Source organism: Lissotriton vulgaris, chromosome 7 (assembly GCF_964263255.1).
Source record: "Lissotriton vulgaris chromosome 7, aLisVul1.2, whole genome shotgun sequence".
NCBI classification, from domain to species: domain Eukaryota; kingdom Metazoa; phylum Chordata; class Amphibia; order Caudata; family Salamandridae; genus Lissotriton; species Lissotriton vulgaris.
The window spans coordinates 31,756,241-31,772,906 of record NC_141695.1 but is presented as its reverse complement, the minus strand read 5'-3'; the positions used below and the strand labels follow the sequence as shown (position 1 = coordinate 31,772,906).

Below are 16,666 nucleotides of genomic sequence, written 5' to 3'. Positions count from 1 at the left end.
GTGCACACACAACACCTTAGAAAACTCAAATGGCTGACGATAAACAGGCGAAGCCAATTTAAGCTCCTCACACTTGCATGGAAGGTAATGAACAACATTGGTCCAACTTACCTTAACTGCCGTATCCCCTTCCACCATCCCACCAGACTCCTATGCTCTGCCTCCCTCTCCTTTGCACACACACCTCGCATACACAAAGGCAGAACAGGAGGCCTAGCCTTCTTCAACCTTGCACCCAAAACTTGGAACAAACTCCCTCTACACATGAGGGCCTCCTCCTTGCTTCTGGATTTCCACAAGAAGCTGAAGACCACCTGGCTCTTCAACTGATACCCAGTAGACGACCTACTCCTGTCCCAGTGCCTGGATATCCTGCGGATGATGAGCAGTGCTTTACAGATCTAAATAACATAACAGGAGAGGGAAGAGGGGGATTTGAAGAAGTCAAATCAACTGCAAGCAGCCTACTCTCCTGCAGCATGTGATGGATCTATAAAGACAATAATTCTCTGCAGGTTCTGGATCAGCATAAACAGGACCTGAGCTGTTCTTTGTGTTGGCTGGGTGCTCAGGTACATTTGCATTTTCATTTTCAAGGTTCCATTCAGAGACCCAATTCTCTCTTAAATTTCCATGCATGTTAAGTGCTATTTACCTGAGGTAGTGTATCTGATCAAATGTGAACTTATACTAGGTATGTGGCAATCACGAAAAACACTACGAGGGCGATTTGTTATGATTTTATGCCATGTTTGCATCACAAAAGTGACAAAAATTGGCACAAAATCTTTTTTTCCAATTTACTTTTGAGCGCTAAACTTGTTTACCACTAGAAATATTGTGAAAGTAACGTGATACTTCGCATCAAGGGGGAGCGCCTTGGGTGGTGCTTTGTCGTTCCCATGCAACCACCCAAGGTTTCTGACGCTAAACCCAATTTAATCAATCAATCAATCAATCAGTGACACTTATAAAGCGCGCTACATACCCGTAGGGTCTCAAGGCGCTGGGGGGGGGGGGTGGCGCTACTGCTCGAACAGCCAGGTCTTCAGCTTCTTCCTGAAGGAGAGGTGGTCTTGGGTCAGGCGCAGGTCGGTCGGGAGGGAGTTCCAGGTCTTGGCGGCCAGGTAGGAGAAGGACCTTCCTCCTGTAGTCGCTCTTCGGATGCGGGGGATGGCGGCGAGGGCGTGGTTGGCTGATTGGAGGTGGCGTTTGGGAGCGTAGAAGTTGACTCGGCTGTTGAGGTAGCTCGGGCCTTGGTCGTGTAGGGCTTTGTGTGCGTGGGTGAGGAGGCGGAAGGTGATTCTTTTGTTGACGGGGAGCCAGTGAAGGTCTCTCAGATGTCCGGAGATGTGGCTGGTTCGTGGGATGTCGAGGATGAGTCTGGCTGAGGCGTTCTGGATCCGCTGGAGTCTCTTCTGGAGCTTGGCGGTGGTACCGGCGTAGAGGGCGTTGCCGTAGTCCAGTCGGCTGGTGACGAGGGCCTGGGTGACGGTCTTCCTGGTCTCGGTGGGGATCCACCAGAAGATCTTCCGTAGCATGCGTAGGATGTTGAAGCACGCCGAGGAGACATTGTTGACTTGCCTGGTCATGGAGAGGGAGGAGTCCAGGATGAAGCCCAGGTTGCGTGCATGGTCTGTCGGTTTGGGTGCGGTGCCCAGGGCGGGAGGCCACCAGGAGTCGTCCCAGGCGGAGGGTGAGGAGCCCAGGATGAGGACCTCCGTCTTGTCCGAGTTCAGTTTCAGGCGGCTGGTCGTCATCCACTCGGCTACCTCTTTCATCCCTTCGTGCAGGTTGGCTCTGGCGGCTGCGGGGTCGTTGGTCAGGGAGAGGATCAGCTGGGTGTCGTCGGCGTAGGAGATTATGCTGAGGTTGTGTTTGCGTACGATGGCCGCGAGGGGGCTCATGTAGACGTTGAAGAGGGTGGGGCTCAGAGATGATCCTTGAGGGACGCCGCAGATGACTTCGGAGGCCTCTGACTTGTACGGTGGTAGGCGGACTCTCTGTGTTCTTCCGTCGAGGAAGGAGATGATCCATTCCAGCGCCTTGTCCTGGATTCCGATGTTGCTGAGGCGCTGTACTAGGGTGCGGTGGCAGACCGTGTCGAATGCCGCGGAGAGGTCTAGGAGGATGAGGGCCGCTGTTTCTCCATTGTCCATCAGGGCTCGGATGTCATCGGTGGCGGCGATGAGGGCGGTCTCGGTGCTGTGATTGGCTCGGAAGCCGGACTGTGAGGGGTCGAGGGATCCGTTCGTCTCGAGGAAGGCGGCCATCTGCTTGTTGACGGTCTTCTCGATGACTTTGGCTGGAAACGGGAGGAGCGAGATGGGGCGGTAGTTCTTGAGGTCGGTGGGGTCCGCTGTTGGTTTCTTGAGTAGAGCGCTGAGTTCGGTGGTTTTCCAGCTCTCAGGGAAGATGGTGGTGTCGAAGGATGTGTTGATGATGTCTCGCAGGTGGGGTGCGATGACAGCGTCGGCCTTGTTGAAGACGTGGTGAGGGCAGGGGTCGGTCGGTGATCCGGAGTGGATGGAGTTCATCGTGCGGATGGTGTCTTCGGTGCTGATCGGAGTCCAGGCGTGGAGGGTGGTGGTGGGGGGTGGTTGTTCGGTCATGGTGTGCGTTGGTTGGTTGTTGAAGCTGTTGTGTATGTCCGCGATCTTGTTGTGGAAGTATGAAGCGAGGGAGTTGCAGAGGTCTTGCGATGGGGTGATGTCGTTGTTTCCTGCGCTGGGGTTGGAAAGCTCTTTCACGATGTTGAAGAGTTCCTTGCAGTTGTGTGCGTTGTTGTCCAACCGGTCCTTGAATGCTGTTTTCTTGGCGGCGCGGATCAGCTGGTGGTGTTTCCGGGTGGCAAGTTTGAAGGCGGTCCTGTTGTCCGGTGTCGGTTCCCTTCTCCAGACTTTCTCGAGGGCTCGGCAGTTCTTCTTGGAGCTCTTGAGTTCGTCGGTGAACCATGGGGCCTTCTTGCTGCCGGGTCTGCTAGGCGGGGTCCTCAGTGGGGCGAGTTCGTCCGCGCAGTTGCTGATCCACTTCGTGAGGTTGTCGGCGGCCTGGCTGGGGTTCGCTGAGCTGGCAGGAGGGTGCTGGCTCAGGGAGGTGGCGAGCTGGTCTGCTGTGATCTTGTTCCAGCTTCTGCGGGCGGCCTGTTGCTGGTGTTGGTGGGTCGTCGTTCTCTTGAAGGTGAAGTGGACGCAGCTGTGGTCCGTCCATTGAAGCTCTGTGGCGTGGCTGAAGTTGATGTCTGTGCTGGAAGAGAAGACTGCGTCGAGTGTGTGTCCGGCGAGGTGGGTGGGGGTGGACACCAGTTGCTTGAGTCCAAGGTTGGCGAGGTTGTCGAGCAGGGTGCTGGTGTTGCGGTCGTTGTTGTTCTCCAGATGGAAGTTGAGGTCTCCCAGGAGGATGTAGTCAGCGGAGGGGAGGGCATGCGGGCTGACGAAGTCGGCGATGTCCTCGCTGAATTGTGTGCGTGGTCCAGGGGGTCGGTAGATCAGGGTGCCTCTGAGGGTGGTGTTCGGGTTGGTGTGGATCTGGAAATGCAGGTGTTCGGCGCTGGTCAGGGTGTTGTCGGTGCTGGTCGTGAGACGGATGGTGTTCCTGTGGATGATGGCGATGCCTCCTCCCATCTGGTTGGCGTTTCGGTCCCTCCGGACGATCTTGTAGCCCTCTGGGATAGCGATGGCGATGTCGGGAGTTGAAGAGGCGTTCATCCAGGTCTCCGTGAGGAAGGCAACGTCAGGGGCTGTGGCGTCTAGAAGGTTCCAGAGTTCGATGGCGTGTCTGTGGACGGAGCGGGTGTTGAGCAGGATGCACTTGAGGTGGGTGCTGCTGGTGTTCGACTTGGCGGGTGCTGGTGCGAGGCTGGTCCGGATGCAGGTGAACTTGCAGGCGTGGCAGCTGAAAGGTCCGTGGGTACGTCGTGGAGTGGCTTGATGGCATTCTGGGAGTCGGCCGGTGTTGAGAGCGGTGAGGGTGGCTGCGGAGTACGTCAGGCGGGTCGGTCGGGGTCCTCGTGGGCCAGGGGTCCTGGCACTGGGAATTTACTGAACAAAGTAGACTGGGTTTAGTGTCTGAAAACTGTGCCCTTCTAAAGTAGGTGCAAGGAAGGATAAATGCTTTCATTTCTCCTTCCTGTTCCAACTTTGTAAGCGTGCTGCACTGTGCAGCTCACATACTAAGTCAGAAATGGGTTGCAGTCAGTCTATGCATGGTATTCTGTACTGGAAGGGTAACCTTCCATTAAAAAACCTATGCTGGACTCACGGATACATCCTTGCACCTTGGCACAAAGGTGTCTCTGTGGTGCACGGCAGCTAAATTCAGTGCCAGCCCTAGAGAGAGGGGAGGAGGGTGCCATATTTCAATAAATGTGCCGCTTTCCTGCTCTCTCTTTCTCACACAGTGCAGCATTTACGGCTGCTGAACTGGGCTGCATGAGAACTTAGTAAATCTGGCCCTACAAGTGTTAAGTATTTGTGGCTATCAGACACTCGGCCACAACCCCTTCTGCCTCGCAAGGCTGAAAGAAAAGAGCTGTTTTAGAGACTGTGTGAACCTTTGCTATCTAGTTTCCAAGTTAAAGAATGGGCGTGGGACTTTGATTGCTCTTGAGGTCATCACTGCACAATTAGCGCCAAAGGAAAGCGTCCGTCCCTTTCTAGGAACCTGGGGGCATATTATCAACAAATAGAGATATTTATCGCTAAGTAGGGTTAGCGGCAATGTTTTTTATCGCCACGCATCACAGGATTTTATCGCTGAGATAACGTGCTATTAGCAACGTTTATCTCAAAAGCGATAAAATTCCCGGCGATAGCGGCAAAATCCGTGAATATCGCTGAGAATACAACGATATTCACGCATTATCGCTAACCAGGTCTTAGCCATTGTATCCACCTCCCATTGGATATAATGGCTAAGAACTGGTCTGAGCAGGCGTTAGTTTTTTGGAGATATTCACACTTAGCGCAAATATTTCCATCGCTACACCTGTGTTGGTAATAGGCGATAGCTATCAGTCGCTAACAGGTTGGGTACGCCCACTTTGCATGTCATTAGCGATAAATCGCTGACATGCAAAGCGGGCCCCAAACCGCTCGCTATTGCCTAAAAGCTGTCGCTAACTGCTGTTAACAGCTTGCTAATAGGGCGATAGTATTATCGCCGCTTAGTGGCCAAAAACGGACGCTAAAGCGGCGACAATTGTCTATCGGCCCCCTTGATAATATGCCCCCTGGAGATTTATCAACAACCTAGAAATAAGTGTGAAGGTTTTCAAGACCTACACACTGTTGATGAAGAAGCAGAGATAGGTGCAGTGGTCAGGACTGAAAAGTGAGTTTAGAGAGTGGGGGATGAAGGTACTGAGGGGGTCTTGACCCTTACTCTGTTTGCTCTGAGGATGCACTTGCTCCTCAGAGCCTGTATCGCCTCAATAAGAGTCTTAAAGTGTCAGGGGGGCTTCCTGAACTTGGCACATCTTCTATCAAAAGGCTTTTAACATGGAGGCTGGTGCTGACTTTCCCTAACTGCGAAGAGAAATGTCATTTTGTTCCTAACACACAAAAATACAATGCAAATACCTTTATATGAACTGGGCAATTGTTTCAAAATATATCAGCAGTTCGGAAAGCACTTATAAAGCACAATTGTGTTTGTTCTTCTGAAGTGTGATAAAACACAGATTTTAACAGGATCAAACTAAATCACGCCTTACTCATTTCCTGAAACCCAATTTCAACACGCTTTCTTTGCGCTTTTTATTGGTAAAACTGCATGTCTGAGCAAATTTAGTGGCCATTTCGATGGAAAGTATCATGCAATTTAAGGTTGATGGGGTAATGGGGATGAGATGACGGAAGTGGTCAAAAGCAAAGAAAATTACTTAGGAAGGAAATGCAGAGGGGGTGGAGGATTGGGAGAGAGACAGGAGGGGGCAAATGACATAGAATGGGAAAGATAAAAGGTTGTGTGTCAGGAGAGCAAAGTTAATGACAACAACATAAGGGGATGATGAAGGGGATGTATTTAGACAGTGGAGCATCTTTTAGGGTCCTTCCCAGGATGCTTTGTGGCGCCAGCCAGGATAAGTTCTACCATATTTCCTGGGCCTTGATTATAAGTTTAGGGCTATATTCACAGCATATACTGCAAGCAGGAATTTTTACAGGATCTGAATTGCGACCTGTGGGTTATTGCCACAAAGCCCCCGTTCCCCCTGGCGGATTCCGGCGGCCAAACCTGCAGAAATGTGTCACCCAAATAGCACAGAAGCACGCAGAGCACGCGGAGTCTGGGCACTTTAAACACCAGTTCGGCACAATGGTCTTAATTTCCAAGTTTAAAATTCAGAAAAGGAGACATAATGCCAGGGTAATGAGTAGATACCTCAGTTATTACCAGCCAACTTGTAATATGAAGCCTTAATGTGTTTTGCTTTGGATTTTCGGGTTACCGCATGTGGTTTATTCTTGTTTTTGATATATTTTGACTTTTTATTGAAAGAAATAATTGTGGTTCTGCAAGGAATGCCGGACTCTGAGCCTTCCAGAGAAGGACAGCTGCTTGTATTCGTTTTCTAAGCGTATTTTGGAGCAATTTAGGTTTTGCAATAACAGTAGCTTTAAAGGAGAGCTCTGTTTGCACTTACCGTGAGGTTAGTTTGCATTCCTTGCAAGTCCAACCTTAGCTCCACCGTGGTTGTGCTCGGTGAGGCCCGGGTGCTTCCGGCCTCAGGGCAGCGCCATCTTTGAGAGGCAGCTGCAGGTGCAGGAATGCCTGACTGACCGAGGCCTTCCCTGCCTTGGAGACAGGCCGAGCTAAGGCGCTTCCGGCTGATTGGCTGAGAGCTGGGGGGACTGCACCGGGCTCAGGACAGGGTTCAGAGCATCGTTTAATGGTAATATTGACACCAGCATTTCGCAAAAATAGAAGAAGGACTACCATTTTACATCAGCCGAGGGGCACAGAATGACAGCACTGATTAACACAGACAAGGAGGTATAAGGAAATAAAATGCAGTTTCTAAGTCCAGTAAATAGCCCCTGTGGAACTTCAGATAACATTGTAAAATCAGAAATAAAACAAATTAAAAGAGCGGCCTCTGTGTTATGTGTGACGGGCACACACTCCGAGCAAGTCCACTTTCTTGTGGGCAGGCAACCCTCCTCCCACCAAAAAATGGGACTATGCTTCACAAAACCAATGGGATGCCAGACGTGTCTATGGGTGGTGCAGGCTGCTCTGACCTCCAGAGAAGGGCCCGGGCACTAGTATTTTTTAGGGCGAACAAAGCAAACACAAGGAGACGATGGACGGATCGCTGAAACTTTTCAGACACTCACGCCCAGTCACAGATCTGGGTTGAATCCATCATCGTTCTTTAGCTCACTCCGCCACCCCAGTTCAGATACAGCCAAATGCAAATCAGTCTTGACCCTGTGCATCATGGGAACAGTCCAGCCCGAACTGCCAAGCCATGTCTCTACTGTAACAGAAAGAAGCATCATGGGACCGGTTTCTGGCTAACACCATTCATCAGCCAGGCTAGCTTGAATCAGTGGCAAAGTGAGCAAGGGACCCACGTCTGGGCATACCCTGCCAACTTAGGGTGAACAAAGCAAACACAAGGAGATGATGAACGGAGCTCTGAAACTTTTCAGACACTCACCACAGTCACAGATCTGGGTTGAATTCATCATCATTCTTTAGCTCACTTCGCCACCCCAGTTCAGACACAGCCAAAAGAAAATCAGTCTTGACCCTGTGCCTCATGGGAACAGTCCAGCCCAAACTGCCAATCCATGTATCTACTGGAATGAAAACAAGCATCCTGGGACCGGTTTCTGGCTAACAGCCATCATCAGCCAGGCTAGCTTGAATCCAGTGACAAAGTGAGCAAGAGACCCGCGTCTGGGAAGAATGATGATGGATTAAACCCAGATCAGTTGACTGGGGGTGAGTGCTTGCAATGTTCAACACAGCTAAATGACTTTGTACATCTGGCCTCAAGTTGAGCATCACTACTGAACTGGTAAGTATTCGTAGATAATTATTTTTCATACTTTACCTAGCAATGCTTTCAGCAGGAGCTGGTTTTCTTCCCATAGCACATCAAACGTGTTGGCTGACCCTGTTTCTAAACCAAAGGTGTCGTTTCTATCCCAGTTTCCACAGACATGGCCGAAAAAGTCCTGGCAAGGGTCAATAGACAGATCTCGAGAACTGAGAAATCTTTCTGTGAGCATCTTACATGCCTTGGTTTCACACGGCTTGAACCCTGCAAGAGAAAAAAGAGAACAGCTTGTGAGAGGGCTACTAGGTCTACTCACGGTCATTAGAAGCGGAAATCTGGACCTACAATAATGTCACAAGGCATCTGTCTAGCGATGGTGAGCCATGGTGTGCAAGCATTTAAAAAACAGGCATTTAACAAGAATGACAAAGGCATCACCGATAAACATTTGTGATAATAGTGTGTCAGTATGGGGCCGATTCATAGAACTAACTTAAGACAAAATCCTAAACTTACTACTTTTGGTATTCACAGAAGTAAGGATTTTGTCTTAAGTTTGACTTAAGACAAACTTAAGACAAACTTAAGACAGAATTAAGAGAGACTTAAGACAAAATCCTAACTTAAGTCTGTCTTAAGTCTGTCTTAAGTCTGTCTCAAGTCTGTCTCAAGTCTGTCTTAAGTCTGTCTTAAGTCTGTCTTAAGCCTGTCTTAAGTCTGTCTTAAGTCTGTCTTAAGCCTGTCTTAAGTCTGTCTTAAGTCTGTCTTAAGTTTGTTTTAAGACAAACTTGAGACAATATCCTAACTTCTGTTGAATACCAAAAGTAGTAAGTTTAGCATTTTGTCTTAGGTTAGTTCTGTGATTCGGGCCCTGTGTGTCTGTGCACAGCTTGTGCTGAAGTCCTCCTCAAGATCCAGGTGGGATCACCTTAGGCAGGTTATGGATAAGATTGTTTTTTAGCTGATGTGAACTTACAAGTGTTTGCATAGGATTGTGTAGCTGACGGGCACTTCTAAGAGCCACCAGATATCTGAAAGTTGCTTTGACTAGGTCCTCACGTCCTCTCTGAGGATTTGTAAGAATGATTTCCACTGTTAAATGAATGAATGAATGAATTAATGAATTAATTAATGGGACAATTATAAGGTGTGCTTCCACTGCAAGGAGTGTCCCAGCCTTAAAGGAGGAAATCCAATGGTACTCATCCCCAAGCCAAGACCTTATCACCCCACAGAGAAGAGCCAAGCTTTGAGCTTAGGAATGTGGCCTCATGGGGATCTCATCTGACATAATTCACTGTTCATATGTATTGCAGATTGTGTATGATCCGTCAAGAGACAAATTGATTCCGCTATGCCTTTGTGTCTCTGAACTGTACTACATAAAAGTTCCATTGGATCAATCTGAGGTCAATTAAACAGATATAATTAGGTGAGGAAAGATAACACGCAACCGCAGCCCTTACAGATGCATCTTACAAGGTGCTGTGTAAGTTTGGGTATTGGTACTCCTTTCGCCAAACTTTCTCATTTATTGAAATGCTGATCCATGTGTGCGCCTCTTATGAAGCATCATCCTAGTCAGGAAACCATTGACCCGACAGTGATCCACCAGAGGTCTGAAAGAGGTCTTTTTGTCTCGTTCAACTCGGCACACATTCGCTTTGGACATAGCCGAACCCCTCCATCCATTTCCTTTTTGTTCACCATGGAATTTGAAATTTGAATTATCCATTTTGGGTATAATTGAAATATAGCAACAATTTCATTGAGCGGTAAATCAATTTTTAATGCCATGTCTTGTTTCCTCATTACATTCATATTTATAAAAGTTATGAACACATATTGAGACCTGTCCCATTCTTGGTACTTTAATCAGTTTTATTGAAGCCATTCCTGGTCCCTTTGTACTTGGGCAGGCCCTGATTGGGGATCACAAGTAAGAAATCAGGAATGGTAGATACATGGTCCTGTTTTCTTAGCTCCAGGATCAGTGCTTAATTTGACCTGGTGGTTTTCAGGTGCTCAGCACCAGCACCTATTTATCAGTAACTGGGCTTTTGACAGTCTGCCACATGGTGGTGCTGTCTGCCTATTTTAGTTATAAGCACAACAGCAGCTGTTTATTATTTCAATACCCATTAAGATTGCTAATGCCTGCCACCCACGCCATTCTTATAGCGTTGGGTGCTTAGAATACTATGAATTGTCACTCTTGCTAGAGGATGATGTTTAGTAGTTGTGTTGGTACTGTCATTGGCAGCGCTGGCAGGGGCAATTGGTGGTGCAAGCTGCAGAGGCCTCCTGACAAGGGCCGTGGTACTTATATATTCACAAATTAAGCACTGCCTAGAATGGATACTCAGAATGTCTGTAACAAGGTTGGCCTTTTCTACAGAACACCTTTGCAGGACACGAGCTCTCATAAAATGAGGTATGTCAAAAGTAATCAGTTGGGTGACTGCGGCAGAGCACAGAAGCTCACTTTAGGTTGGGGTTTTCCCGCCACAGTCTGTCCATTGCAGGAGTCTAGCCCACAAATTGTAGTATCTGTCGAATAACCCTTATTCATGAATAAAATAGCATTGGTTACCAAGGGTTCATCTGCCTCAAACACAATATATGTTTTCTGCTCGTTATTAAGGAATCCAAATAAAAGCATCATTGAAAATAAGAATGCAAACTTGGCAACATTCGTATACCCAGCCTTCAATAAGCTGATGATTTCGTTCTCCTAGCTCAAACACTGGTTGGTTTGCAAAGACTAATCACCAAACTAGGAGCATATACCACCTCGGTTCAATTAATCATCAATCATTAAAAAACGAAGGTGATGCGCTTTGTCAAACATCTTAAAGCAGTGAAAGACCGAAAACCTACTTGGACGTTGGACAAGCGACCTCTGACTGAGGTGGACTCGTATAAATATCTAGGCTTTTAAATTGACCGCAACCTCAACTTGAAGACACACCTGGACCAAGGTCGCATAAAATCTAAACAGCTGCTATTCGCCTTTAAAATCTTAAAAAAGAAGCTCACAGGCTGCTCTACCGGCCATCTACTAAAGGTTATTGCAGCAAAATTCCTTCCCTCCATCTCATATGGTACAGAAATCTTGAATGGCAAAGATGCCACAGGGCTGAACATAGCACAGTCAATCCTTTTCAAGAAATTGTTTTGCAATCCCTCGTTACATCCCGCAAGCTCAAATTTGGCTAGAATACGGCCTAAGAAACCAGATCTCAGACAGACAAGGCGCACTAGTTAAGTACTATTGGAGGATGAGGGACGCAGAGGACAACACACTTGCTCACTATTGTTGGATAGAGATCGAAAATCAAGTCAGGCTTAATATTTAAATCTTCAAAGTTCTGAAGGCTTCGCTCTCGGCTTTGCAGCTAGAAGAGCCTTGGCTTACTGCTCCTATCCACCTCGGTTTTAAATCTGCGGTCAACAAAGCGATAGAACCGTACTCATTGTTATTAGACAACACAGCTCTACCTAAAAATCCCATGCCCGGACCGTGATACAGACATACAAAAGGCTGCAACCCCAACCCTATTTGCAAGATCATTTTCCTCACCAGAAAAAGCACTTCTTCTTGTTAGTACGGCTTGGGTCATATCCATCGAAGGACCTAACCCCGAAATGGAAACACTCATGGCAAACAAAGGAATGCGGCCTATGTGGGGTCGGGGATGAGTCTTGACTGCATCTAATATGCATCTGCCCTGCCCTAGCAGAAACCCGCAAAACGGTCCATCGGGAGGTGTTCAGGAAGGAACACTTAAGATCTTGTAAAGCCGCAGTGAATCATTGCTTCGGAGGATCATCAATCTCACTGTCCTGCAGTGCCATAAACTTCTTGAAAAACGCGGCAAAAGAACTGGACATAATAGAATCTGCCGATCAACTTAAGTAGTTTCAGATCATTCAGCCCGAACCCCCTCTATTGCACTGCTTGCACGGGTTAAAATACTTTTTTAACCATTGCTCTTTGCTTTTTGGCACATTTTTCAATGTCTTTTCCCGATTCTTCAAATTCAAAAATGTATATTTTATGCATGTTTTATCTATGGTGTTTTCTCCACCCTTTTGTGATTTTTTAATGAAATCAAATAAAAGAATATTTGACTTGACTTGAAGAATGCAAACAGGATGTATCAAAAAAAGGAATTGAAGACAGGATGGATCAGGGGACATGTATTGGAGTCATATCTAATCCACGCCAAAAGGATGCAAAGGACGTCCAGATGGTACAGTCGTCAGAGACAAGAGAAGCAATAAAAGAGAAATCGCACCAGTACCAAAGGGCCTATGAATAAGGTGTGGTTTGTTTCATTTATTTAAGTATTTATTTATTTATTTAAGTAGCTTATACAGCGCGCAGCTACTCCCGGAGGGGTGTCCAGGCGCTAAAACAGAAACTCAGGAATGAAGGAGAGAATCAGGCCGATTGTAGGACTAGAATCATAATCTGGAGAACAGCCATGTTTTTAATTTACTACGGAAGATGGACTCAGACGGGCAGAACCTGAGGTCGAGTGGGAGGCAGTTCCATAGTTTAGCAGTCATTACGCTGAACCCTCTGCCGCCCATTCTGGATCGTCGAAAGCGAGGTGCAATCAAGAGGCGTAAATTGTTAGATCTCAATGATCTGACAGATTGAGATATTACCACTCGCTTTTTCAGGTATCATTCAAACAAGAGCAAATAATGTCTTCTCAAAAGCCCATCATTATTGTGCATTCCAGTAAGTCTCGGTTCTTTATTGTCAGCATTTCAAGTCTTAGAGCCCTGTGAGTATCTGGGAGTCTCTGCAGGACACTATGTTGCCACTTTTTCCGGCACTACATTGAAAATGAAAGGAGGGTCTCCATTAGTCCAGTGTCTACTTGGTGTATAATCTAAAATGCACAAGTATTTGAATCCTCACATGTGCTGATGACAAGTGAAATCAAGAGAAAAAGGGCCAAAGGTCTGTGTAAACAGATCAAACCTGGAACCCCCAAAATGTACACTATACTCAAACGAGAATCTAAAAGTCAGTCAAATATCCATGAAAAAGGGGGGATTACTGAAAGAAAAAGGATCCACGCTTCTCTCCAGAATGAGAACACTAAAGGCTGTAAACACTACAAAAACGTGGATTGCGTTATATATGGATAAAAAGGCCAGTCCATGGTGGATTAGCAAAGGGTAAGGACGGGTAGTCAAACTGGGAGGAAGACGTTTTGACAGACGAGGCAGCAGGGCTCAGTAGAGCAGGGCGCGAGTCCATGAACGCGCCACGCAAACAGAAGGCGCAAAGACCTCCATATGGAACATGTGCAAACCGTGAAGCCGGAAAACCAGCAAAAAACTGTGGTGCTGACCAGACTTACAACCATCTCGGAAAGAATCCTCGGAGGAACTAATTTGAGGGTAGTCCATGTGTGGGGCTTATGCCCAGGAAGAGGGCAGAACGTGAACGTACGCTTGTGCACCTCTGTGTTGAAGGCAACGCGGGTGCAGACCGAGGACAACAAGCCTTGGCATTGTTTAACCCTGACAGCTTCTTCGCTCCTCTTACTTGGCTGATGAAGTTAGGTTATGAAGGGTCAACCTCTATATGAGACATGTGAGGTCATAGAGGGGAGAGTGTTCTCTGGGTCAGCCATCTTAGGTTGGGCTGGCCAGCCGTAGCAGTCTCTGCACACTGTATGACTCAAGGGTCCTCCCTGCAGTGCATGGCTCAGCTGGCCTGGAGCCCTTGGCCTGAAACAAGGCATAGCCTCAGCAGACCAATCACTGTCTTACTAAGTCCTTCGGCATATTCCCTACTCCTCCAGGGGAGTATCCTACCTCTCGTCAGTCTTAGCGCGTGTGCTGAGCTCACTCAACTGAGAAGGTGAAGTGTGACCTGTCTCACAGGGACAGCAAATATTCAGAAACTGTGATGGTCAGCTTAACTCAGCTAGCCACTCAAAATCCAACCTGTCCTCAAACTTGTAAAGGAGGCCCCTCAGAACAAAGGGCAGCTTTCCGGGAGGGGTTTCAGAGTTCCTTAAAAAACAGTTACCAAAAGGGACGCCATCACTCTTGTTTTCTTGGCAATGGAGGACATCCCATAATGTCCAATGAGCACTTGAGAAGAACAAGGCTCAGGATGAATCAGAATGTCTTGCAGCTCCTCTGCTTCAGGAGGGTGCCCTGCACTGCCCATTCCTTGGCTGTAGGCCTCTGTCTGGTGTCTCTTCTCTCAAAGGCTGCCCTGATGGAACTGGCTGTTTCCAATGCATATAGACAGAAACAAACCTTCCTACTCCATTGAAGGAGCTGTGAATGCAAAGCAGACAGAAGCACTGGGCTCACAGTGGCTTCAGCAGCAAAGGGGGAGCAGCACAAGGAAACTGGAGACAGCTGACTCCCAGCTACTGCTAAACTCATGACACTCCCTTCAACCTGGGGGCTAGACACATAAAAGGGACACCCCTACTCACTTCCACCTCCTGGAGAGCTACGCGTGAGGATGCGGGACAGGCGCGTGAGCTGCACGCTCTCCTCCAGCCATTGAAATAGGGAATCACGGGCATCTATTGCCCCGTCTCATGTTTTCAGATAAAGAAAGCTAGCTTATCAAAATCATGGGGGTTTCAATGCCCATGCCCCCCTCAAAGTCCTCCTCGAGCCAACCGGTGAAAAGAGGTGGCTGGAAGCACTACACTGATTTGATTTTGCAATTTATAAAGCGCAAACAAATGTCCGAAGGCTTCAAGCCGCTACAGAGTAATGATAGAGCTCGCCCATGCTGCCCCTCGTCACCTGGAGAATCCTTTGCTAGCTGCAAAATTCCTCATTTTTCAAATAGGACCATATAGGAGCATCACTCTTTTCTCAGTACGCATTTTGTTTTACCAGAGAGCAAATTGTCACACAGTACCATATAGATAACGGGGAAGCAGACAACATTTACAGGATTAACCCCCCTCCTCAAGATAATTCTTTAGGGTACATTATTTACACCCTGGTTATTTTGGGAGGGCTCTAAAAAGGGGATTTCGGTTTTTGATACCACCTGAAATTGAGTATATATTTGCCATTTTGGTTTTAATATTTAGCTGTACTTTTGTTTTGTGTTTTTTAAAACATTGGTTGGGCAATGATTGATTAAGTGTTACTGTTGTGTGTTGCTCAGTTCTGCATCTGGAGGCCACACGTCCTGGCTGCCACAAGCCTTCGCTGCTCTGCTTCGTTACCACAAGGGTCCGCTTTCATACTGTGCACTCTTGGATAAATGCAGCAAGAAGGGGTCTTACATTGTGAACTCTGTGGCAGCTCCAAAGGGAAGAACTTGCCTTTGTGCGTTCCTTGGTGAAGGGAGAGGCCATACCATGTTTAACACTAAGGCATCTTCTGACACAGATCTCTACACGGGTGGTGTACAGAGCTCTCGGTCTTTGTGAGTAGTTGTAAATGCATGTTTAGTTAAGTTTCAATTAAAGACTTTTTCTTTCTAAAGGTACTGGGCATTGGTGTATTAATTATTATTGTGCGCCTTGCAGAGTTCTTAAACCCCTTTAGTTGTTTCAATATATGTGTTTGACTTTACTTTTTAAACTAGGTTCATGTTATTCATTTCCAGATACAAATAAATGGAAAAAAACTCTGACTTTCCCCTTAAACTTGGGGCATGTTGGATGACAATAACCTTTTGAAGTTCAATGCAGACAAAATGAAGGTGTTGTTGGCACTGGGGAATCATCTTTAGACCTGAATATCCCTTGGGTATTGACTGGCTCTTGGCCTGCCCCTTACCCTGCAGTCGTGACCAATAAATGTTGGTGTCACTGTCAGCGCTGATCTTACCTTCTGCCAGCACGTTCACACAAGATCTCTGGCACTTGTTTCTCTCTTAGGAGACTTCGTAAAATTCTTCATTTTTTGTGGTTGCAGTTTTTATATAGCACGATCTCTACCCTAAGATATTAGAGCGCTTTACATGAGCACCAGTTACATTACACAAGAACATAATCAGTATTGCTAGACACTGGGAGGTAAAGTGATTTGCCCAGGATCACAGGCTGTTGAACCGACGCTGAGACTCAAACCAGGTTCCCCACTTCCATAGTCGGCAGCTCTGGCCATTACACCACATCCTCTCCCATATCCTCATTGACTCTGAGAGAAGGCTGGTGATCTTGGCCTCTGTCTCATCCTGTTTGGATTATAGTAATGCAGTCTTGCTTGTCTTACCTACATATTGCATCTGTTTCATTTAGAATGTGCAAACTTCAGCAGCCTCATGAGTATTTAACTTACTCCCGCTAAGTCCGAGCTGGGCCTCCTTCAAAGGCGTGCAGTGGATCAGCTGTTGTTGTTTGGGACACTTTGCCTGGTGCACAAGGCACTTGCTGGCACTTGTCCTGAATGTATCAGCTCTCGCCTTCAGCCCTAAGTGCCTTTGTGCCTCTTGTCCTTCACTCTTGTAGTGCCCATGCCCCACTGCACCAGAGCAAGCAGGTGCTCTCTCTCTTGGATCTGCGTGTCTATTTCCAGTGGCCCTGTTACTATGACTGCAGGGTGACAAGGGTGCCTGTGAGAGTGCTGCATATAGCACATTAGATCCAGACCTATTTGCATTGCCAGTGTTTGTTTGCTTCTGCATCAGAGGAC

At 47.4% G+C, this 16,666-nt stretch overlaps 1 protein-coding gene across 2 annotated transcripts in view; it reads right to left on the bottom strand.

The window, feature by feature from the left end:
* Window positions 1-16,666, bottom strand: part of KEL (Kell metallo-endopeptidase (Kell blood group)) — a 554,418-nt gene that overhangs the window by 296,467 nt on the left and 241,285 nt on the right. For both annotated transcript variants that reach the window (XM_086929702.1, XM_086929703.1), the window contains exon 3: window positions 8,066-8,275. In XM_086929702.1, the coding sequence (XP_086785828.1) occupies window positions 8,066-8,275 (210 nt within the window). The remainder of the gene's footprint in view (window positions 1-8,065; window positions 8,276-16,666) is intronic.